The 22,121-nt window shown below is 56.8% G+C and overlaps 2 protein-coding genes across 7 annotated transcripts in view; one reads left to right on the forward strand and one right to left on the reverse strand.

Moving 5' to 3' along the window:
• POR (cytochrome p450 oxidoreductase) overlaps positions 1-15,349 on the forward strand; it is a 91,663-nt gene extending 76,314 nt beyond the window's left edge. For all 6 annotated transcript variants that reach the window (XM_035280287.3, XM_035280282.3, XM_035280306.3 and 3 more), the window contains 14 exons: positions 3,660-3,708; positions 7,971-8,099; positions 8,800-8,949; positions 9,527-9,651; positions 10,033-10,122; positions 10,754-10,852; positions 12,059-12,175; positions 12,277-12,395; positions 13,250-13,431; positions 13,536-13,685; positions 14,052-14,322; positions 14,396-14,541; positions 14,632-14,714; positions 14,854-15,349. In XM_035280287.3, the coding sequence (XP_035136178.2) occupies positions 3,660-3,708; positions 7,971-8,099; positions 8,800-8,949; positions 9,527-9,651; positions 10,033-10,122; positions 10,754-10,852; positions 12,059-12,175; positions 12,277-12,395; positions 13,250-13,431; positions 13,536-13,685; positions 14,052-14,322; positions 14,396-14,541; positions 14,632-14,714; positions 14,854-14,998 (1,855 nt within the window). In that variant the 3' untranslated portion in view covers positions 14,999-15,349. The remainder of the gene's footprint in view (positions 1-3,659; positions 3,709-7,970; positions 8,100-8,799; positions 8,950-9,526; positions 9,652-10,032; positions 10,123-10,753; positions 10,853-12,058; positions 12,176-12,276; positions 12,396-13,249; positions 13,432-13,535; positions 13,686-14,051; positions 14,323-14,395; positions 14,542-14,631; positions 14,715-14,853) is intronic.
• On the reverse strand, positions 15,319-22,088 carry TMEM120A (transmembrane protein 120A). The gene is made up of 12 exons (XM_035280319.3): positions 21,948-22,088; positions 20,000-20,118; positions 19,740-19,856; positions 17,159-17,218; positions 16,906-17,001; positions 16,737-16,826; positions 16,540-16,605; positions 16,380-16,441; positions 16,182-16,274; positions 15,989-16,053; positions 15,810-15,878; positions 15,319-15,737 (listed from the first exon to the last, which is right to left on the reverse strand). The coding sequence occupies exons 1-12, from the start codon at positions 22,026-22,028 to the stop codon at positions 15,624-15,626; spliced, it is 1,032 nt and encodes a 343-aa protein (XP_035136210.1). The 5' UTR covers positions 22,029-22,088; the 3' UTR covers positions 15,319-15,623.
• Between the last annotated feature and the right edge of the window lie 33 nt (positions 22,089-22,121).

The raw sequence follows: 22,121 nt of genomic DNA on the forward strand, positions 1-22,121 counted from the left end.
GCAGCCTCGCTGGCAGGATGGGTTTAACCAGCAGGAACTTAAAGGAATTGTTCTGTGTTGCGCCAGTGACCTAGAGGCACAGGTCTTCCTCTGTCTCCTTGGGTTCCCTTTCCCGGCTAGACCACTCACACTTCTTGGGAGAACCCTTGCCTTGGGGCAGAGCGGCTGGTACAGCCTGTCCACTCTGATGCTCCAGCCCAGAGGCTCCCCTCTCTACCCGCAGAGCCAGCTAGCCTGGCGTTCTGCTTTATCCACACAGAAGCCCTCCTTCCCGCCCACATGCCGGGCTTCGGGGGCTGGAGCCGAGCTCAGAAGTTGCCATCCCTGGCAGCCCACTTCCCATGGTGCTGTCTCTCTGGGGGGCGTTTTCTGTTCCTGAGAAGAGAAGCCAGCTCTTCCAAGAGGCCTTTTCTGGTTTCTTCAGCCATAAGCGTCTGCTCCCTTTGAAGCTGGGGTGTGAACCCGTCCGTCCCTGTTGCATGAACCGTGCCGTCCATCCATGTGGTCTTAGCACACGCCACCTTGTGCCATGGATGTCTTTGAAATCACAGGCTGACCGGCTTCTAAGGAATGCCCTTTTTTCTATGGGCATTAACTAAGTTCCCCAGTTAGGCACCAGGGAGGCTACAGAGACCAGATGCTGCACTAATAATAGGAGTGTAGGCAAGAGAGGGGCTGGGCCTGGGCAGTCCCGTGCCTGTCTGGTGGCAGAGCCAGGATTTAAAGCCACAGGATTTAGAGCCACATGTGGCAGGTCTGCTCTGCCACGTGGCTCTTCCCATCTTGCTGGGATCCTCCTCAGAGCCTGTCTTCCCCTGGCTGGAGGATTGGCCCTGTGAAGTCAGAGGTTGGTTCATTTTAGTCTCATGCCCTCGGTGCCTGGCACGGGGCCTCCCACGCTCCCACCTGGCTAGCGCGCGTTTCCCGCAAGTACAGGGAGAGCCGCCCGGCACTCAGGACACTGGAGTTTGCCTCATCCTTTTCTTCAGCACATCTTCAGATCCACCTTGTTGGAGATGGAACTTCCCTGAAAGCATCTTCCTTTGAGAAGAGATAGGGGTTGGCTTTTCAGCTGATGTCAGATCAGACCTCAGAGGTAGCTAGGGAGTGAGAAGTGCCATCAGCCTTAGTCTGCTCATTCCAGCCTCATGCTGGACAGAGAGCTCGGGACTGACCACTTTGGGAGGAGACGTGGCGTCCTGTGCCGTGCGCCAGGCATTGTGCTTATGGCAGGGACACACGGATGCCTCCCAAGGTTATTCAGCCCAGGCCTCCAGTTAAGCTGTGGGAACACCCAGAGTAGAGGGCATTGGCTGACTGGTATGTGTGCCACAGCGAAGATGGTGACAGGTAGCCTTGCTATGTGAGGGGCAGGGACGGCCTCTTGGGAGAGGAACGTTAAGTTCTGTGGTAGAGGATGAGTAGAAGTTTGTGGGGAGGGGTCACAAGAAGAGTGTTGTAAGCCCAGGGAGCCCCGTGGAAATGTGAATAGCTCAGGGCAGCCCAGAGAGACCGGAGGCTGGAGAGGCAAGAAATGGGGCTGGGCCACTGTGGGAGGGGTGTTGAGGATCAGTGCCACTTTCCCTTATTTAGAATATCTTCTCTGCCAGGGTCTCCTTACTCAGGGTTTCGCTTATTCTAATTGTTCTTATTGTTGAAGGCTTCCAAATCAATCGGTCAGGCCCCACATGCACCACTTCTGTTTATTTCTATTGATTGATTGGTTGATGGATTGATAGGGTCTCGCTCTGTCTTCCAGGCTGGAACCAAGGTGTTTGAAGCTGCAGTGAGCCATGATCACAGCACACAGTCATACGATAGCACAGTGGTGAGATCATAGCTCACTGCAGCTTCAGACACCTGGGTTCAAGCAATCCTTCCACCTCAGCCAGGCACAGACCACCACGCTTGGCTTTTAAAAAAATTTTTTTAGAGATAGAATATTGCTATTTTACCCAGGCTGGTCTTAAACTAGCCTCAAGTGATCCTTCCATCTTGGTTTCCCGAAGTGCTGGTATTGCAGGCGTGAGCCACCCAGGTTCTTGGAGACTCTCTTTGAGAAAACGCATGTTCAAGTCTTCTGATGGTTTTTCTAATGAAGGATTTGTCTCTTTCCCATTGATTTGTAGGGCTTTCTTACAGTCTCACGGCCTTGTCCACATATATGTACATTACAAGTATCTTCTCCCACGCTGCAGCTTGCCTGTCCTTTCTTTACTGGTGTCATTTTATTTTAGTTTAGTTTTAGTTTTAGTTTTCTGAGACAGATTCTCACTCTCTTGCCCAGGCTGGAGTGCATGGTGCGATCTCAGCTCGCTGCAACCTCCGCCTCCTGGTTGAAGTGATTCTCCTGCCTCAGCCCCCCGAGTGGCTGGGATTACACTTGCACACCACCATGCCTGGCTAATTTTTGTATTTTTAGTAGAGATGGGGTTTTGCCATGTTGGCCAGGCTGGTCTCGAACTCCTGACCTCAAGTGATCCGCCCGCTTCAATCTCTCAAAGTGCTGGGATTACACCCATGAGCCACCACACCCGGCCAAAAATGTCATTTTAAGTGGGAGCAACTGTATTTTCATGTTCAGGCTTGTCACTTGATTCAGAATGGCCATATTTCAAGTATCCTAACATTTGCCACCCAGAGAAAGGTGTTTCCCACCCTGCTGTATTCGGCTAGGGTTTTCAACCTCATTCAGCTAGAAAGTCCTGGGCAAGTGGCACTGGGCTTGTTCCTATGGGCCTGCAGGCCTGGGACAGCAGTCAGAAGGCAACAGAAGGACCAAATATCGAGAGGGTGGGGGCAGGAGGCCGGAACCAGGAAGTGGAGAGTGGACAAAGGATCGTGTCACCCCAGCCTGGTCCTAAGGCTGGCGGACACCAGGCTGCCCTCTGGAGGGGACGGACCCAGTCAGGGCTGTCGTTCCAGGGACGCAGAGAAGGGAAAAATGAAATGTGGCCCCAGTGCAGGGGAAGCGAAGGGGGTCTTTGAATCTCAGGGGAGCTGACCCTTGCACAGGACCTGGAGGGCAGAGTGGGCGTCAGCCAGGTGAGGGGCATGCACAGGACTCTGAGGCCACCAGATGGCGTGCAGGGAGAGGGTGTGAATCAGTGGATCAAGCATGGTTTGTGGAGGTGAACTGCCGGTGACGTGGGGAACAGACACTGAGCGGACTCGTGTGCCTGGATCCTGTGGGTCGCAAGAGCTGTTGAAGGTTTTAGAGCAGAACAGCACAGTGGCAGGTGTGTGACTCAGGGGCTGGAAAAGGAAGGGGTGAAGAGGTGGAAGGGAGAGGTGAGGCGAGGCCATGGGGATCTGGGCTGTGGGTGGGGAGGAAGAGGGAAGTGGAAACCTTGGCTATTCTTTGAGGGAAACAAGCCTGTATTTATTTGGATGCTGGAGAGGTCTTCACTTTGCAAAGCACTGGTGTCGCAGGAGGCTTTACTGTAGGGGAATGGGAAGGGTGAGCTGGTGCAGGAGGCCAGGGAACCCAGGTGCTGGACTAGAGGCCAGCTGCTGGCTCAGCCCCTGGGGAGTGGCACAGGACACAGCTGGAACGTCCCCTCCCTGTGCCGCCCCAGCATCCCATGGAACCTGCATCTGAGGACACCCACATCCCACAACACCTGCCTCCAGGCTCATTGGACACTTCTGTCTTACAGGACCTCCTCTGTCAAAGAGAGCAGCTTCGTGGAAAAGATGAAGAAAACGGTGAGTTTCCTGCCTGTCTTTGCTCTTCTCAGGAAGCCTCGGCCCTGGGGGGCATGTAAGCAAGTCCAGCAAGTGGCTGGCATCACCGCACAGAGGAGGTCCAGGGCCAGGACAGAGCCCAGCTGACTCACTCGGGAGTGCATTCTTGTCTGCCCAGAGCCCTGAAGCAGCTCTGCAGTTGCTGGACAGTTTGTTTCCTTGAATGTTTACTTTTTGAACAAACCGAAGTCTGAGAACAGACCCTCCCTCTAACTCATGAGCTGCCCTTCTTCTCCCTTTTGGTCCCAGACTGTCCAGGAGCAGAGGTAAATCTCACCTAGCTGCAGTCGTGGCACCACTGCCATTTTATCTCTGTTTTTGTTAATTATTATTATTTTTTTTTTGAGATGGATTCTTGCTCTGTCACCCCTGCTGGAGTGCAGTGGCGCGATCTCAGCTCACTGGAATCTCCGCCTCCCGGGTTCAAGCAATTCTCCTGCCTCAGCCTCCCGAGTAGCTGGGACTACAGATGCACACCACTGTGCCCGGCTGATTTTTGTATTTGTTTAGTAGAGATGGGGTTTCACCATGTTAGCCAGGCTGGTCTCGAACTCCTGACTTCAAGTGATCTGACCACCTCAGCCTTCCAACGTGCTGGGATTACAGGCCTGAGCCACCAGACTCAGCCAATTTAACTGTTTCGTTTTAGGCATTAGTACTGCATTTACATGGTTAAAATAAAAACATCCACTGTTCAGTGGAAAACTCCCCTCTGCTGTTCTCATTGATGGATCCTTCTAGAGTTCTGTATGTATGTACAAATAAAACAGAGACCCTTATTTTCACTTCCCTTAGTTTTTAATTAAAAAACCTCCCCCCACCTTTTTTTTTTTTTTTTTTTAGAGACAGGATCTCACTGTATTGCCCAGGCTGGAGTGCAGTGGCACCATCATAGCTCACTGCAGCCTCAAACTCCTGGACTCAAGTGATCCTCCTACCACAGCCTCCCAAGTAGCTGGGACTATAGATTGGCACACATGACCATGCTTGGCTAATTTTTAAATTTATGCTTCGTAGGAACAGGTTCTCGCTCTGTTACCCAGGCTGGTCTCAAACTCTCAGCCTAAGCAGTCCTTCTGCCTCAGCCTCCCAAAGTGCTGGGATTACAGGCGTGAGCCATCGCATCTGGCCTACACTTTTCTTAAAACACAAAAGGTGGCATATTACATGCATTATTCCAGACCTTGCTTTAAAAATACATATAAACATATGTGTGTATATGTGTTACATGTTATATATGTGTGTAATATGTTATATATGTGTGTAATATGTTGTATGTGTGTTACATGTTATATATGTGTAATGTTATATATGTGTGTAATATGTTATATATGTGTGTAATGTTTGTGTGTAATGTTATATATGTGTGTGTTACATGTTATATATGTGTGTGTAATGTGTGTGTTATATATATGTGTGTAATATGTTATATGTGTGTAATATGTTGTATGTGTTACATGTTATATATGTGTAATATATGTTATATATGTGTGTAATATGTTGTATGTGTGTTACATGTTATATATGTGTAATGTTATATATGTGTGTAATATGTCATATGTGTGTAATGTTATATGTGTGTGTAATATGTGTTATATATGTGTGTAATATGTTATATATGTGTGTAATGTTATGTGTGTAATGTTATATATGTGTGTGTTACATGTTATATATGTGTGTAATATATGTTATGTATGTGTGTAATATGTTATATATGTGTGTAATACATGTGTGTGTGTTATATATGTGTGTAATATGTTATATATGTGTGTAATATATGTTATATGTGTGTGTAATGTGTTATATATATGTGTGTAATATATGTTATATATGTGTGTGTAATATATGTTATATATATGTGTGTAATATGTTATATATGTGTGTGTAATGTTATATATATGTGTGTAATATATGTTATATATGTGTGTAATATATGTTATATATATGTGTGTGTGTAATATATGTTATATATGTGTGTGTAATATGTTATATATATGTGTGTAATATGTTTTATATATATATATATGTCTCAGAGATCCACATCAATACAGAGATTCTGCCATTATTATTATTCTTATTTTAACATTCTTTGAGTCCAGATTCAGCTGCCACCGTTACTTTAGCTGTATCATGATTCCGTTGTATGGCCCTCTGGATGCGCCGTAACGCATTTAACTCTGTCCTGTGAAAGGCGGGCACTGGCCACGTTTCTGCTCTGTGGCTGTTAACGGCAGTGCTGCTGCGAACATGTAGCTGTTTGCACCTTTACAAATACAAAGCACTCCAGAAGGGGGACTGCTGGATGGGAAGGTAGATGCGTTTCCAGTCCTGATAGCAGCTACCGAATCGTTCCTGTAGGAGTCACACCGTGGCACGCGCTCAAGAATAGCGATGTGTGAGGAAACTCTTCCCCACAGCCTTGCCAACACTTTATGAAAATTCAGATTTTTGCCAGTTTTCTAGGTTAAAAAAAAAACTCTGTATAGTTGTAGTTTACATTTTTATGAATGAGACTAAGGAGGTTTTTACCCATCTAGATAGCTTCGTTCTTTTTTTTTCCTCTGGTGAGACAGAGTCTCACTTTGTTGACCAGGCTGAAGTGCAATGGTGTGATCTCAGCTCACTGCAGTCTCCTCCTCCCGGGTTCAAGTGATTCTCCTGCCTCAGCCTCCTGAGTAGCTGGGATTACAGGCATGCATCACCATGCCCAGCTAATTTTTGTATATTTAGTAGAGACAGGGTTTCACCATGTTGGTCAGGCTGGTGTCGAACTCCTGACCTTGTGATCTGGCCTACACTTTTAGCCTCCCAAGATTAGAAGCTATTTCTGGAACCGCCTCTGAACATCTCATAAGCCAGTAGCCAGGACTGGGAACTTGCTACCAAAACGATTAGAAATCCCTCAGGCACTAAAGAACAGGCACCCCAGAGAACCTCTTATCAGCATGAGGGGCCAGGAAGCCTTTGCCTCCCTTCCACCCTTCAGATCTTGCAAAGCACGTCCAGTTGGCTGAACTGAATTGACTGTAACTCCAGCCCTAAGGGGCCCTGGGGAACAGGATTTCAGGCTTTTCAACAGCTGCTGTAGGAGGAGGGTGGATGGAAGAGCATGGGAGCCAACCCCTAGTACCGTTGCTTGTTGTCTACAGTTTTACAGTGAATATGTATGATAATCAACCAGAAAAACACACCCACAACTCCCCATTGGGAGACGCTTGGTATATTTCTGGCCAATCTGTTTTCTTTGTGCATGTGGGTTAGAAATAAAATATGTATGTTTGGATATACGTATCTATTATTTATGTAACAGAATGGGATTGTGCAGCCAGCCCTGCATATCCGTGAGTTCTGGGTTCATGAATTCAACTGCAGACTGAAAATATTTGGAGAAAAAAATGGATGGTGGTGACTGTTCCCTAAGAATACAGCGCACCAACTGTTTACAGCGTTTACACGGCATTGGGTGTTATACTAACAAGTGGTCCTGGACGGTTTAAAGTGTGCGGGAGGATGTGCGTAGGTTACATGCAAATACGACATCATTTTATAGCAGGGACTTGAGCATCCTCGGAATTTTTTTTTTTTTTTTTTTTTTGAGGTGGAGTCTCGCTCTGTCATCCAGCCTGGAGTGCAGTGGTATAATCTCAGCTCACTGCAACATCCACCTCCCGGGTTCAAGCTGTTCTCCTGCCTCAGCCTCCCTAGTAGCTGGGATTACAGGTGCATGCTACCACACCTGGCTAATTTTCATATTTTTAGTAGAGATCGGGTTTCCCCATGTTGGCCAGGCTGGTCTCAAACTCCTGACCTCAAGTGATCAGCCCACCTCGGCCTCCCAAAGTGCTGGGATTATAGGCGTGAGCCACCCACCTGGCCGCATCCTTGGATTTAAGTATCTATGGGAGGTCCTGGAACCAATCCCCACCGATACGAAGGGATGAGTGGGCTGTACGTTGCCTACCTTCTTTTTTTACTTAACCGTGTGTTTTCCCGTGTCATGAAAACGTGTCAGAAGTGTGATCTTGATTAGCCGCATTTGTGAGACTGCTTTGGTGACCTTTGCCCTCCTTTACCACAGTGGCTGTGACAATGAGAAGCCAGTCCGGGAGAAACTTAGAAAGGACTCAAAACCAGGGAGGAAAGGGGGCGGCCCACCTGCCAGGTGTCCACTGGAGCTGTGTCAGGTCTGTGACTCTCACCAACCCTGCATCTGCCTTCCTTAGGGGAGGAACGTCATCGTGTTCTACGGCTCCCAGACGGGCACTGCGGAGGAGTTTGCCAACCGCCTGTCCAAGGACGCCCACCGCTACGGGATGCGAGGCATGACAGCGGACCCTGAGGAGTATGACTTGGTAAGCTGCCACCGAGTGCTGGCCCCAGATGGAGGCAGTGGGCAGGACAGAGGGAGCAGGTCTATAGGCGCCCTCAGCAGGGGGAGGCCGGGAGGGAGTGGGGTCCCGGGAAGACGTCCTTGGAAGTTGCCTTCCTGTGGGGTCATTGCCATCCCTGCAGCTGCAGCCATGTGCCGGGCGTCCTTTCCCCAGGACCAGCCCCCGCCGAGCGCCAGCAGCCGTCCCGTGGCCACCATATCTCCCAAACCAAAGCTGCCCACCCCAGCTGCTCCACTCCCCTCCTCCAGGGTCTTGGTGAGGGGCACCACTCCACAGCCACCTCCAGGCTGAGTTTCAAGTTGATGAGCAGTTTAGTTAGAAATCAGTGAGCACCAGCGCCCGGGAGCCCTGGAATGATGAGGTTCCCAGGGTGGCCGCAGACCTGCACCATACAGGAGGCCGGGTTCTGATGGCTCTTTGGTGCCTCCAGAAACACGCTCTCTCCACTCCAGCCTAACACAGATGGCCTTGTCCTGACCACCTGGCACAAATGCCCATGTCCCACCCCGTGTTGTTCCTTCTCTCGGATCCCACAACACCCAGACATCCCTGGCCCGGCGCCACCCTGGGCAGCATCTGGCCTCCCCTGTCTGGTGCGGGTTGAACCTGGTCCAGCAGGCTCAGTCATGGCAGGGGTGTGGTCTTGCCCGTGTCTCTGCAGGCTGACCTGAGCAGCCTGCCGGAGATCGAAAACTCCCTGGTGGTTTTCTGCATGGCCACCTACGGAGAGGGGGACCCCACAGACAACGCCCAGGACTTCTACGACTGGCTCCAGGAGACGGACATGGATCTCTCTGGGGTCAAGTTCTCGGTGAGTTGCCCAAAGACTGCCGTGGGCATCTGGTGGCCTGTGGCACCTCCCCTGGGCCTCCGGATGCTCAAGTCTGAAAGGCAGCCCTCCAGACCCCCACCCCACTCTCAGCAGCCAGGGCAGGCTGCTCATGAGACCCTCTCCTCTGCCCTGGACCCCAGCACTAAGAGAGCATCCCCTCCCTGTCCCCAGCTCCAGTCGGCTTCAGGGGGCATTGGTTGCTGGAGACTAAAGGCAAGAGCGGTCTGGCTGGATAGGCAAGACCTGGCTGGGCTAGGAGAGCTGGAGCCCTGGCCCAGCGGGGAGGGTGGGCTGCCCGGGCTGCCCCCGCTGCCCCATGGGTGGAGGCTGGCTGTGGACGGGGCAGGTAGTGGGCTGCAGGTCACTGGAATGAAGCCTCTTCAGGGTCCAGAGGTGGCCCAGTGTTCCTCGCAGTGCTCGGCGCCTGGTGGGACAGAGGCCGGCAGGTGATCCCAGCAGCTCGGCCAGCGCTGTGGGGCCTCCCACCCTGCCCCATGGCACTGCCTGCTGGTTAGGCTGAGGGCCAGGCCTCAGAGCGGCCCCTGTGTCCACACAGGTATTTGGTCTTGGGAACAAGACCTATGAGCACTTCAATGCCATGGGCAAGTACGTGGACAAGCGGCTGGAGCAGCTCGGCGCCCAGCGCATCTTTGATCTGGGTTTGGGCGACGACGATGGGAAGTGAGTGCCCACCCTGCCGCTGTGGGTCAGCGCCGCGGGCTTAGGCAGGGACCGTGGGATGGGAGGGGCTGCACTGCTGCCGAGGGCTTAGGCAGGGGCTGCACACCGTTGTGTCAGCTGAGACTCAGAAGACACACACCACCCACAGAGGGAAGGGGCCTGCCTGCCTCTGCCCTGCCCCTGCCGGCTTTGCTTTTTGGTTTGCCCAACTCCCTTGAGCCTTTCTGATGCTCTGGGTTTATGTCAGTGGGTGTTCCAGGGAGCGCAGTCCTGAGGTCTGGGGTGGGGTGGGATCGGGGTGTGCCTGGCACCAGGTATTGCTACCACATTGGCCTCCCCTGAGCCCCTCCTCTTCTCTCTTCTGTCTTCTCCTCGGGCCAGCTTGGAGGAGGACTTCATCACCTGGCGAGAGCAGTTCTGGCCGGCCGTGTGTGAGCACTTTGGGGTGGAAGCTACTGGCGAGGAGTCCAGGTGAGCGAGTGCCCGCAGGTGCGGTGGGAGGCCTGGGCGGGTCCTGTGCCGAGGGCAGCCACCCCACAATGAAAGCTGGCCATGGGTCACAGCGAGATTAGAAGACACTCCATCATAGGGAGCAACCTTGGTCCCAGCCAAGGACTCACTTTGCCACCTTGGTCTACACTGCCCTGGGGCAGCGGGGCACATCCCACTTCTCCACAAAGACACAGCGTATCTGTCTTTGTGACTAGATTCAGTTTTGGCAAAAAGAGCTCATTTCCTTAAGATCTGTCTCCACAGACTTGGCCAAAATCATAACGTTCCTTTCTGCGCCCTTGATGGCCCCTGGGTGCTGCCTGGGCTTTCCTTATCTTCTCCCAGAATCTCCTGGAAGCCTGCCCAGGGCCACGCCACCTCCCTCCTCCCCTCCTTCCTCCTCGCTCCCTCGCTTCCTCCCTGCCTCACTCCCTCACCTCCTACCCCCCTCGATCCCTCAAGCCCCTCCTTGTGCATCTGCAGCAGGGGATCCCCTGTCTCTTGTCGTGTGTCCCTGGGCCCTTGCCCTGAAAGCCATGCACTGTCTCCCCTCCCTCTTGGGACTGACCCCTGCAGCTTCCCGACCTCACCCTTGGTCTCCCCTTTCCAGCATTCGCCAGTATGAGCTTGTGGTCCACAGTGACATAGATGCAGCCAAGGTGTACATGGGGGAGATGGGCCGGCTGAAGAGCTACGAGAACCAGAAGCCGTGAGTGGAGGGATCGTGTGGGGCAGATGGCTCTGTGGCCCCCAGTGCACCCCAGGCTCAGTCTGTCGTGTATCCTCCCAGGCCCTTCTTGTCAGACCCTGTGCTGGGAGTGGGAGTGAGTGTCCCTGCACAGGGAGGGCGTGAGACCCAGAGCAGAGAGAGGAACTACCCAAGAGCCAAGGAGCTGCTCTTCCTGGAACTAGCCCCAGGAGACTGGTCCTCACCCAGTTCTTACTGAGCTACGTTGCTGCCTTCCTCTGCACTGCCCAGGGGCAGCAAGCTGCATCCCACTTCTCAGCAAGGACAGCGCATTGGGCTCTGTGGCTAGGATCCTCTTTGGCAGAAGGGCTCATTTCCTTAGAATCTATCTCCATAGATAGACTTGGGCAAAAACCTAGCATTCCTCTCTGCGCCCTTGATGGCCCCTGGGTGCTGCCCAGGGAAGTCCTCATGCCACTGCATCTAAGACCAGCCACCCTGCTTTCTGCAGGCCTGCTCCAGCCTGGCTGGGACGTGAAGCCACACATTTCAGGGGCTTTCCGGAGTGGAAGTTTCTCTCTTGTCCATGGTGTAGCCCAGAACATATGGGGGTGGGGGACTGTGCTCTGTGAAGTCATCCGGGGACCCAGCCACCTTCTAGCCGGTGGTGCCATCAGCTTGGGCCTCACAGGTCTTTTAGGGGCCAGCCTCAGTTTTCACGTCTGTAAATGGAGACACTGATGACCCAGCTCTGGGTCACGTGGTGGAACTGTAGAGAGGTGGCTCACATCTGTAGTCCCAGCACTTTGGGAGGCCAAGGCAGGCAGATCACCTGAGGTCAGGAGTTCAAGACCAGCCTGGCCAACATGGTGATACCCCATCTCTACTAAAAATACAAAAATTAGCCGGGTGCGGTAGTGCATGCCTGTAATCCCAGCTACTCTGGAGGCTGAGGCAGGAGATTCGCTTGAACCTGGGAGGCCGAGGTTGCAGTGAGCTGAGATCACGCCACTGCACTCCAACCTGGGTGACAGAGTGAAACTCCATCTCAAAAAAAAAAGAACCACATTCATCCAGGCTGGTATTGCCCAGTGAGTGTCACCAGTGAGATTTCCTCGTGGAGGTCTCTGAGGTTCCCTCTGCTTTGCGCAACCAGAAGGGTCCTTGGGGACAGGGAGACTCGGATCGAGCCTTGGCCGCCACTGTGCTTTTCTCCTCCCCACCCAGCCCCTTTGATGCCAAGAATCCGTTCCTGGCTGCAGTCACCACCAACCGGAAGCTGAACCAGGGAACCGAGCGCCACCTCATGCACCTGGAATTGGACATCTCGGACTCCAAAATCAGGTATCAGCTGCTGCCGTCAGCCCCTGAACCCTCACTCCAGGCCTCGTGACCTGCGGCAGGGCCAGCGGTCTGCCCCTCCCAAGCCTCGCATCTCCCTCCAGGTATGAATCTGGGGACCACGTGGCCGTGTACCCTGCCAACGACTCAGCCCTCGTCAACCAGCTGGGTAAGATTCTGGGTGCCGACCTGGACGTCGTCATGTCCCTCAACAACCTGGATGGTGAGTGCCACAGTCACCGTCACTCTGCTGCGCCCAGGCGGCCGTGGGATTGGGTGTTCAGGGAGGCCCTGGGTTTAGCTTCTGCTTAGGCCTGAAGCCCTGGTGCCTGGGAGGCCCTCGCCCCTGAGACTCCATGGTCACCAGTTCTCGAGCAAATGGGAGGCAGAGTTGCCGTAGGGTCTGGCCATCACTGTCATAGTCTTTTAAGGGAGTGAGGTGCTGAGGCCTGGAGGCAGAGCCAGCCCCAGCTCCCCCATGGCCACTGTGTCTTGCTAGAGAGGAGGGCCTGGGGCTGCCCCCACTTCCTCAAGGGAGAAGTCAGGAGTCGGCAGCCCTAGCAGCCCTCCCGGGCCCCCAAAGGTGCTCAGTGCCGAGGGGCAGTAGCCATGGTGCGGGGCTGCCTGGGCCTGGGGATGCTACCCAGCCTGAGCCTCCCGCTGTGAAGCTCCTAGACTCCACGGGTCACCGACCTGGGCCCAGTCCACCTCGCCCCAGCCCTGCTTGCGGGTCCTCAGCCACTGCGCCAGGGCTGCCCTTACCTGCCTGTGAGGGAGCAACAGGAAAAGTGACTGGGCTGGGCCACACCGTGTAGTGTGTATGGTGGAAGCACAGCAGGTGCATTAGTGCGCAGCCCTGCCCCCAGCCTCCCCTAGCAAGGTCCTGCCTCTGATGAGGACTTCCTGTCTGGCTGGAGGCCTGAGCCTTGGCTTCAGGGTCAGGAAGGCATCAGAGAGTGCAGGCCTTGTTTGCAGCACCAGCGGGGGCACCTGTTCCTGCAGAGCCCACCCGTGGCATCACCCCATCCTCAGGAGGCGGCCACACCCCCCCAAGTCCTGCCTTCCTTTTCCCCGCAGAGGAGTCCAACAAGAAGCACCCCTTCCCGTGCCCCACGTCCTACCGCACGGCCCTCACCTATTACCTGGACATCACCAACCCCCCGCGCACCAACGTGCTGTACGAGCTGGCACAATACGCCTCGGAGCCCTCGGAGCAGGAGCTGCTGCGCAAGATGGCCTCCTCCTCCGGCGAGGGCAAGGTGCGTGTGCCCCCTCAGCCCCGTGTCCTCCGCCCTGCCACCCCACCGTTCTCCGAGCTCTGGGGGCCCCATCCAGCCCCTCTCACCCCCATGTCTCCTTTCAGGAGCTGTACCTGAGCTGGGTGGTGGAGGCCCGGAGGCACATCCTGGCCATCCTGCAGGACTGCCCATCTCTGCGGCCCCCCATCGACCACCTGTGTGAGCTGCTGCCACGCCTGCAGGCCCGCTACTACTCTATCGCCTCCTCCTCCAAGGTGAGGGCTGGCCCTGCCCTGCCCACCCGCCTCCCGACAGCCACACACTGGGGGCCTAGCCCTGCTCACGGCAGGTAGAGCACAAGGACTGGATGCAGCACAGGAGCTCTGAGCCCCGAGCCCCAGCGCAGTCCCAAATGCCTCCCCAGACTATGGACTCAGTGGGACTCACCTGAGAGATTCCCAACATCTGTCCAGCCCTGGTCCCCAGAGCCAGTCTGGGAAGCTGCTGGGGCAGGGGCCTCTGAGGTTTGGACATCAGGTGGGTGGGAAGAGGCCCTGGTGGGCAGGGATGGCGGCAGAACGGGACGTGGTGTGAGGCTGGGCAGGGCCCTTGGCAAGGAGCTCACACGGCCCTCCCCACAGGTCCACCCCAACTCTGTGCACATCTGCGCTGTAGTTGTGGAGTACGAGAGCAAGGCCGGCCGCATCAACAAGGGTGTGGCCACCAACTGGCTTCGGGCCAAGGAGCCTGCCAGGGAGAACGGCGGCCGTGCACTGGTGCCCATGTTCGTGCGCAAGTCCCAGTTCCGCCTGCCCTTCAAGGCCACCACGCCCGTCATCATGGTGGGCCCCGGCACCGGTGTGGCCCCCTTCATGGGCTTCATCCAGGAGCGGGCCTGGCTGCAACAGCAGGGTGAGTGGGGGGCAGGCAGGGTGGGGTGGTGACGAGTGGGAGCCCTGCGCTCACCTCAGCCCCTGCCATGCAGGCAAGGAGGTGGGGGAGACGCTGCTGTACTACGGCTGCCGCCGCTCCGATGAGGACTACCTGTACCGCGAGGAGCTGGCACAGTTCCACAAGGACGGCACGCTCACCCAGCTCAACGTGGCCTTTTCCCGGGAGCAGGCCCACAAGGTGAGGCAGGCAGGCACCCATGGAGGCGGGGATGGGGCTGGCAGGGCCCCAGCCGAGGTGCCCCACTCATGGCACCACCCTTGGCCCCAGGTCTATGTCCAGCACCTGCTAAAGCGGGACCGAGAGCACCTGTGGAAGCTGATCGAGGGCGGCGCCCACATCTATGTCTGCGGGTGAGTGCGGGGGTTGGAGTAGCAGGCGGGGAAGGTGGCACCCAGTCTTCATGCGGGTAAGTGAGGGCATTGGAGTAGGGGTGGGGAGGACAAGGCCCTGTCAGCTGGCCCAGCCCCCAGCGCCCCCCTCTCCACCCAGGGACGCGAGGAACATGGCCAGGGACGTTCAGAACACCTTCTGCGACATCGTGGCTGAGCTTGGGGCCATGGAGCACGCGCAGGCTGTGGACTACATCAAGAAGCTGATGACCAAGGGCCGCTACTCCCTTGATGTGTGGAGCTAGGGCCCCGCCCGCCCCGCCCGCCCCGCAGGCTGTAATCACTCTCCTGGCTCCCTCCCACAGTGTCCTGGGTGGGTCTGGCTTGACCTTGGCACAGGTGCAGGCCCAGTGACAAAGACTCCTCCGGGCCTGGGGTTCACCCTCCTGAGCCTCCCAGGCCAGGTGAGGTCCGCCAGGGTCTACAGTGGCCAGGACGCTGGGTCCCACACCTCGGGACGCCACCAGCCCTTGGTGGCTGCACAGAAGGGCTCTTTCTCTCAGCTGAGCTGGGCCCAGCCGCTCCATGTGATTTCCAATGAGTGTAAATAATTTTAGATAACCTCTTGCCCTTGGAATAAATTTCTGTTTTCTGTATTTGCCTGGTATCTTGTGAGAAGATCCGGGGCCTCCACCTAGATCACCTTAACTCAGACCCCAGGAACCTGTGTGGTGGGGCCGCCAAGCCCTGCCCTCCCCGGGGAGAACACATGTGCTCAGGCCACCTTGGGGCCTCTCTTCATTGAGGGCACTGGGCTCAGGTCTTCCTTCAGGGCCCACAGAGCCCACAAAACCCAGGGGAGAACAGAGACCCCCCGATACACACACACACCTCCCCTCCCACAACACATGGGACACGGAAGCCCCAGCCTCAATCCTTCTTGCTCCGTTGCTGCTGACTATGAAACTTCTGGTGCACGACCCTCAGGGTGGTGAAGAAATTGCCGAGGAAGAGGAGGAGGAAGGGGAAGCCGCACATGAGCACCTGTGGGAAGAATGGGGTGAGGACTGGGCCTGGGCCGGCCCCCCAGCCGTCTCTCCAGGGATCCTGGCTCACCTGCCACTCCTTACACTGAGGGTCCCGTGCCAGGTTGAACAATGTCAGCGCGTTAAAAAGCTGCCAGAACTGAGCAGGGAGGAGGTGGTGTTTTATTCAGAAAACCCAGTCCCTGCTCGTGCCCGAAGCCGGAGCAGAGGATGGACAGACAAACAGGTGGGGACACGGGCATGACTTACTTGTCCAAAGAAAAGAAAAGGCAGCAGGAAGGTGAGGCCCCGCCACATCCAGGACTGGAAGCCCTCTGCAGGGAGGAAGGTCAGGGCACAGGATGGCCGGGGACGGAGGGGATGCCGCCACTCAGACCCAGGATGGGAGGAGAGGAGGGTATCCCGGCCCCCATGCCCAGATGCCAGGCCAAGCCCTGCTCACCCACAGTGAGGTCCATGGTGTGCCGCTCGCCCAGCGCCCGCAGGCGGTAGAGGCAGCCGCTCTGGTAGTAGTACTGGAGGAACTGCACGAAGCCTGGGCCGATGGAGGACATAGTGGGGCTGAGCCTGGGGCTTTCCCTGCCCCCACCTCCCACCATGGGTGCCTCTGGGGCGCAGCACGGACATCTGGGACACTCACTCTGGTACATGGAAAAGGACAGGAACTGGTTCCGGAATTTCTGGTACATGAGACCATCAGGCCTAAGATAGAAAGTAGAGGGCAGTATGGGGGCCCTTGGGGACACCGTCTGTCCCCTCCCTATCCCAGCTCCTGCCCCTGCTGGGGCCCAGTCACTCACCATGTCAGCATGACTCCTGACAGGAAGGTGGACACATAGTGATGGAACACCCACCAGCCTTTGATCCTGGGGCAGAGAGCCACCATCAGTCACTCGCAGGGCCTGCTCCTGCTTCCTGGAGGGTCCCAGAGCCCCGTTCCATGCTCTCCTCCCATGCTCCCACCCATGGGGAAAGCCTCGGGGCCCGCCCTGCCCACCGAGAGCCGTTGTTGATGAGAATGCTCTCCCGGATGGTCAGGGTGCAGTAGTACCAGACCAGCAGGAAGTTGAAGGCAGCGTCTGTCACCCTGCAGAGGGAGGGGACCGAGGGTTGGGGCTGCAGTGCCTGGGGATGGGGCCAGGCCTCGGCCAGGGTGGAACTCCCACCTGGAGTTGAGCAGGAAGCGGCAGGTGAAGGAGATGAGGATGAGGATGATGGTGAGGTAGAGCTTGAACTTCTCATACTCGTCCTTGTAGGCAAACCTAGCGGGGCACAGGCTGGTGAGACGGGTGGGGTGCTGGTGGGGCCCATGTGTGCCCCCACCCCAGAAGGGCAGCCCCTGAACTCTAAGGCTGAGCCAAGGGAAGTTGGGCAGAGGGGAGTTGGGGGGATTAGGGGGTGGAAGCCCAGTCTGATTACTTAGCCTGCTTGCTCAGGAGTGTGACGTTGACGTTCCCCAGAACCAGGCTCAGGTACAACCTAGTGGGGAGGGTGTGGCAGGGTGAGGAGAGGCCGAATGACAGAAGCCACAGCACTCAGCCCCCTGGCCAGGCCACAGCCTGTGCCACCCCCACCCCCACTGCTTTCTGCATGGGCTCGGTATCAGGTTCTGACCTTGGGGGCTGCAGTCCCACTCCCTGCCATGCCCAGCCTCCCTCACCATCTGCTCCCCTGGAAAAGGTGTTCCTTATCTCCTGAGTCTTGCCTGAAACTCCCCCACTTCGGGGCCCCAAGAGAACCTGGCTCTACCTCCACACTGAGGGCCATCCCCATGTCCCCAAGTGCTCCTCTGTGCGGATGGTCACCACCTACGCCCCCTCCCTGCCACCTCCCCTCCAGAACCTGGGTCGGTCTGGGTCCACTTCAGTGACCCACACACCTGGGACCTCCTCCCAAACCAGAACAGAAACTCGGAGCTCTGACTGCTGACCCCAAGTGCTCAGCCTCCAGCGTAGTTTTTCCCCATTGTGACCCCCTTATCCTTCCCCGAGCCCCCCCGCCAATCTCCGGTCCCAGATCCCGTCAGAGCCAGCTGAGTCCCCAGCCACCCGCCAGCTCCACCGCTTTCTTGCCAACCCCCTTAATTTCCAGCCTCCACACCCACCAGCTGAGATCATCTTGCCCTTCTCTGCCAGAGACACTCCAAGAGGTGACAGCAAAGTCACAGTCACCTTCTCAGCACCTGCCCCCGACACATGGGGTCCTGTTCACCCTCAAACCAAATGGACAGAGGCTCAGTGTGGTTAGGCAATTTTGCACAAGACCAGAAAGAGGTTCTGGGGCAGGGCGGGAGCTCCCATCCATGCCTCTCCCTCTACAGAGTGCTCCCGGCACAGTGCTCCCCACGCAGGCCAGCTCCAGCCTCCCGTGCGAACCCACCAGGCACAGATTCATCCCCACTCAGCTCCCCGTCCAGTTCCCAGCAGTGGCCTTTCCACATCCTCTCCCCGGAACCCTCCATTCTGTCTCCTCCCATCCCAGGCCCCACATGCAACATGGCAGAGAAAACAGCCTGGCCTCTGCTCTCTAGGGAGCACTGCGCCAAGGGTACTCCTCACCCTCATCTCTGCACCGTCCACCCTCCAGCCCCTCTCCTGGGTCTTTCCCCTCCCAGCCCCTCCTCTCAGCAGGTGGATGTGCTCGAGTCTTCCCAGGGACACAGTAACCCTGAACCCAGGCAGCAGCTGCACCTCAACCCAGTGCTAACTTCCAGTTCCTAGTTCCTAGTTCCTAGTTCTCTTCCTCCGCTCACAGCCAAGCTCTAAAAAGTCTCCGAGACTTGGCTCTCTCTCTTCCTTGGCTCTTCTGTCATCCCCAAGATCAACGTCCACCCGTTCCATCAAATGGTTCTCGCCAAGGTGACCTGACTTCCAGGAAGTGGGTCCCGTTCCTTATCACAGGACTGACCTGAGGCTATGGACACTCTTTTCTCCCTGTCTTCTGGGCCACACCCTCTCTCAGCTGTCTCCCTGCCCGCAGCCTCTGCTGGAAGTTTTCACTCAGCTGAGGGTTTTGCGCTGCCCCGTCCATCCTGGGTCACAGCAGCTGGCCTTTCTAAGTGCGCACTTCGCCCCTCACTCTCTCCTGCCTACTGCGCTCAAGGCAAGCACTGCAGCCCAGCAGAGCCTCTGATCTCTTCTCTCCCTCTCACCTCCCGCCCTGAGCTCTGGCCACTACGGTTCTGCTCATGGCCTTTGTGTCCACCTGCTCTTACTCTCCCCTCTCAGCCCATGTGTCTGCCTCACTCTTTTTATTTATTTGCTTATTTACTTTTTAAGATGGAGTCTCACTCTGTCACCCAGGCTGGAGTGCAGTGGTATGATCTTGGCTCACTGCAGCCTCTGCCTCCCGGGTTCAAGTGATTCTCCTGCCTCAGCCTCCCGAGTAGCTGGGATTACAGGCACCCGCCACCACGCCTGGCTAACTTTTTTTGTACTAAGAGATGGGTTTTACCATGTTGCCCAGGCAGGTCTTGAACTCCTGAACTCCTGACTTCAACTCCTGCCTTGGCTTCCCAAAAAAGTGCTGGCATGAGCCACCACACCCAGACTATTTTTTTCTTTTGAAATAGAGAGAGAGGGTCTCACTGTATTGCCCAGGCTGCTCTTGAACTCCTGAGTTCAAGCCATCCTCCCGCCTCCATCTCCCGAGTGCTGGGATTACAGGTGAGAGCCATGGTGCCTGGCCCACTCTCTTTAAAGACTCAGGCCAGCCATCCCCTAATCCAGGAAGCCTTCTGCAACCCCCTGGCCTGGGTCAGGTGTCCCTCACTGTGCCACCACATCCCCCGTGCTTCCCCTACAAAGCGCCTTCACAGTGAGCTGCCACCCTCAGCCGGGCATCCCCCCTGTTGTCAGCACCGGGCTTCATTGCTCAGCCCGAACTGGGCTCAGGGAACATTTGCTGACTGAATAACCAAGAAGAGACAGCACCTGGCTTCAGGCCTCCCCCGCAGGAGTGGCTGGGAACTGAGCTAGGGCTGGGGGGTGGGGGCCCTCACCCGTTCTTCTTGGGCAAATAGGCCTCCATGTCAAAGAACAGGCCTTGACGCTCTTTCATCTGGTTCTCCAGCTCCTGCGCGGCCTCCTCGGCCTCTGCTGGGAGGGAGGGTTTGCATCTGCGGGTGAGGCCAGAGAGAGTCAGGGCGGGGCAGAAGGGCGAACATGGCGCAGTGAGGAGAGGAGCTGTGCCCAGGGTCTCACAGCACCAGCCCTCCCACCCCGTACTCAGCCCACGGCAGGTGGGGTAGGGGCGCCTAACTTCTTCAGGGCGAGGGCCAGCTCCTGGAGCTGCTTCTTCTGCCTCGTTATGGAGCTGCTGCAATGGCTCTGCAGCTTGGTCAACTCCTCCAGCTTCAGGCGGTACAGCCGATGGGTCTCCTGGGGGCCAGAGGGAAGAAGGTGGCTCAGGCCGTTTGGGAAACCACTGAGCCAGAACCTGCAGGCAGGATGTGGGGCAGGGGCTCCTCCAGGACTTGCTCAGCGGGAAAGGAGGCAGAACTTCTGGGCCTGCCTAGGGACGAGGTGGCTCTCTCCCCAAGGCAGGCGAGGACCTGGGTGTCCTCCTCGAGCCCAAAGACCTCCATTGGACCCCTCCCCCAGAAACAGACTAGGAGTTTTTTGTTTTGTTTTGAGACAGTCTCTGTCACCCAAGCTGCAGTGCAATGGCATGATCTCGGCTCACTGCAACCTCTGCCTCCCAGGTTCAAGCATTCTTCCACCTCAGCCTCCTGGGCTGAAGTAGCTGGAATTACAGGCACCTGCCATCATGCCCCGCTAATTTTTGTATTTTGTAGAGACAGGGTTTCACTATGTTGGCCAGGTTGGTCTTGAACTCCTGACCTCAGGTGATCCACCCACCTCAGCTTTCCAAGGTGCTGAGATTACAGGTGTGAGCCACCACCCCGGGCCAAGGTTTTCTTAGTCTCAGCCCATCTGCTAGTTTTCCCCACCCTACACGGAGGGGCTCTCTCTTTCCCACCTTGATTCTGGAGCTTAGGCCCCCAGGACCACCTTGTGGACCAAGCAGGACCCCCAGAGCCACCCCTTTGTCTTCGAAGCTCCTCCTGCCTATCCAGCCTTCGAGTACAGGGGGCGCTCAGGTTCTCAGGCATTCCTGACATCTTTCCCTTCCCCCAGCACCTTTGGCCCAAGGCTTCCCCGAGCACTTTGCCCTGGTGGGTAAGTCTCAAGAAGGTGCAACCTAGAGATGGGGCAAGGGGCAGTGTGGGGAGAGCCAAGCTGGGGCTGCGGCCAGGACAGCGGCGGCCAGGCGTGGAGACTGGGTCAGCTCAGATCTCTGGGGAGAAGCACCAATGGCAGGGGGCTTGGCAGGGCCAGGGAGCAGCTGGGCTTCAATGCCAACAGGAAGGGGTTGGAGCCCATCCAGGAGAAGCGACCGCTTAACCAAATCATCAGCTGGCCGAGGCTCTACTCTGCCTGGATCTTGTTTCTCATGCCCAGGAGGAGGCAGCACGCCCCCTCGGACCCCAGCATGTGCCACTTCTGCCCACCCACAGCCACTGCCCTCTCCCCCTGCCTGGAGGAGGCCAGCAGCCTCCTCCTCCCTGGCTTCTGGACAGAACAGCCACGGTGGCCCCGTGGAGCCGGGTCCAGACAATTCCTCCCGTGGCTTTCCACTGGCCTCAGAGGGACTCCAATCTCTGCCAGGCTAGGGCATCCCCGCAGGGCCTCCGCCCACCCCTCCCCTGGCTCTCCTTGGTGCAGCCACATGGGCCTGTTTCCTTCTAAAGGCTCGGTGGCAGGCAACGTCCCTCCGACTGGGGCACCCCCGGACATCCAGGCCAAGGACTTCCCCCTAAACACTGCTCCCCCGACCCGAGCTGCCTCTCGGACGCTGCCAGCTGCGCGTTTACTGAGTGGCTGACCCAAGGCTGGGCCCGCCCTTGTGTGACTCAGGCGCCCGGTCTCTCCCGGGAGGGGACGGGGTCGGGGTCTGGGCCCCTTTCCAAGGCCCTCGTTGGAGGCCAAGGTCGCCGAGCGCGGTGGGGTCCCGCCGTAGTCCCCGGACACTGGAGAGAGCGGCAGCGGACACCAGGACCCTGGGCCTCGCCGCCTTCAGGAGTGATGCCAGGGCCCCGAACCCCGACCCTGAGCTCCCCGCTGCCTGACCCAGGGCTGACCGACCCTTGACCCTGAGCCAGCGAGACATGGCTCGGGGGCCACCAGCCGTCCGCAGCCGCGCTCACCTGGATGTTCTGGAAGTCCTGCTGTAGATCCTCCCAGTCCCGCAGGCAGTCGCCTAGCGGGCCCGGGGACGGGGGCTGCATGGCTACAGCGCCCGGAGCCAGGAGTCTAGGAAGGCGCAGCAACCCCGGCCCGCCCAAGGCGCCTCCGCCACCGCCCCCGTCCGCTTCCGGGCT

The sequence above is a fragment of the Callithrix jacchus genome, chromosome 2 (assembly GCF_049354715.1).
Source record: "Callithrix jacchus isolate 240 chromosome 2, calJac240_pri, whole genome shotgun sequence".
NCBI lineage: Eukaryota > Metazoa > Chordata > Mammalia > Primates > Cebidae > Callithrix > Callithrix jacchus.

Bases quoted from the DNA above. Each gene is read 5' to 3' on its own strand.
- TMEM120A (XM_035280319.3), bottom strand. From the start codon at position 22,028: ATGCAGCCCCCGTCCCCGGGCCCGCTAGGCGACTGCCTGCGGGACTGG. The intron at 19,857-19,999 runs GTTAGGCGCCCC...CCTCACCCGCAG, and splicing joins CTGGCCCTCGCCCTGAAGAA to ATGCAAACCCTCCCTCCCAG. The intron at 16,054-16,181 runs GTGAGCAGGGCT...TCCTCCCTGCAG, and splicing joins CACCATGGACCTCACTGTGG to AGGGCTTCCAGTCCTGGATG.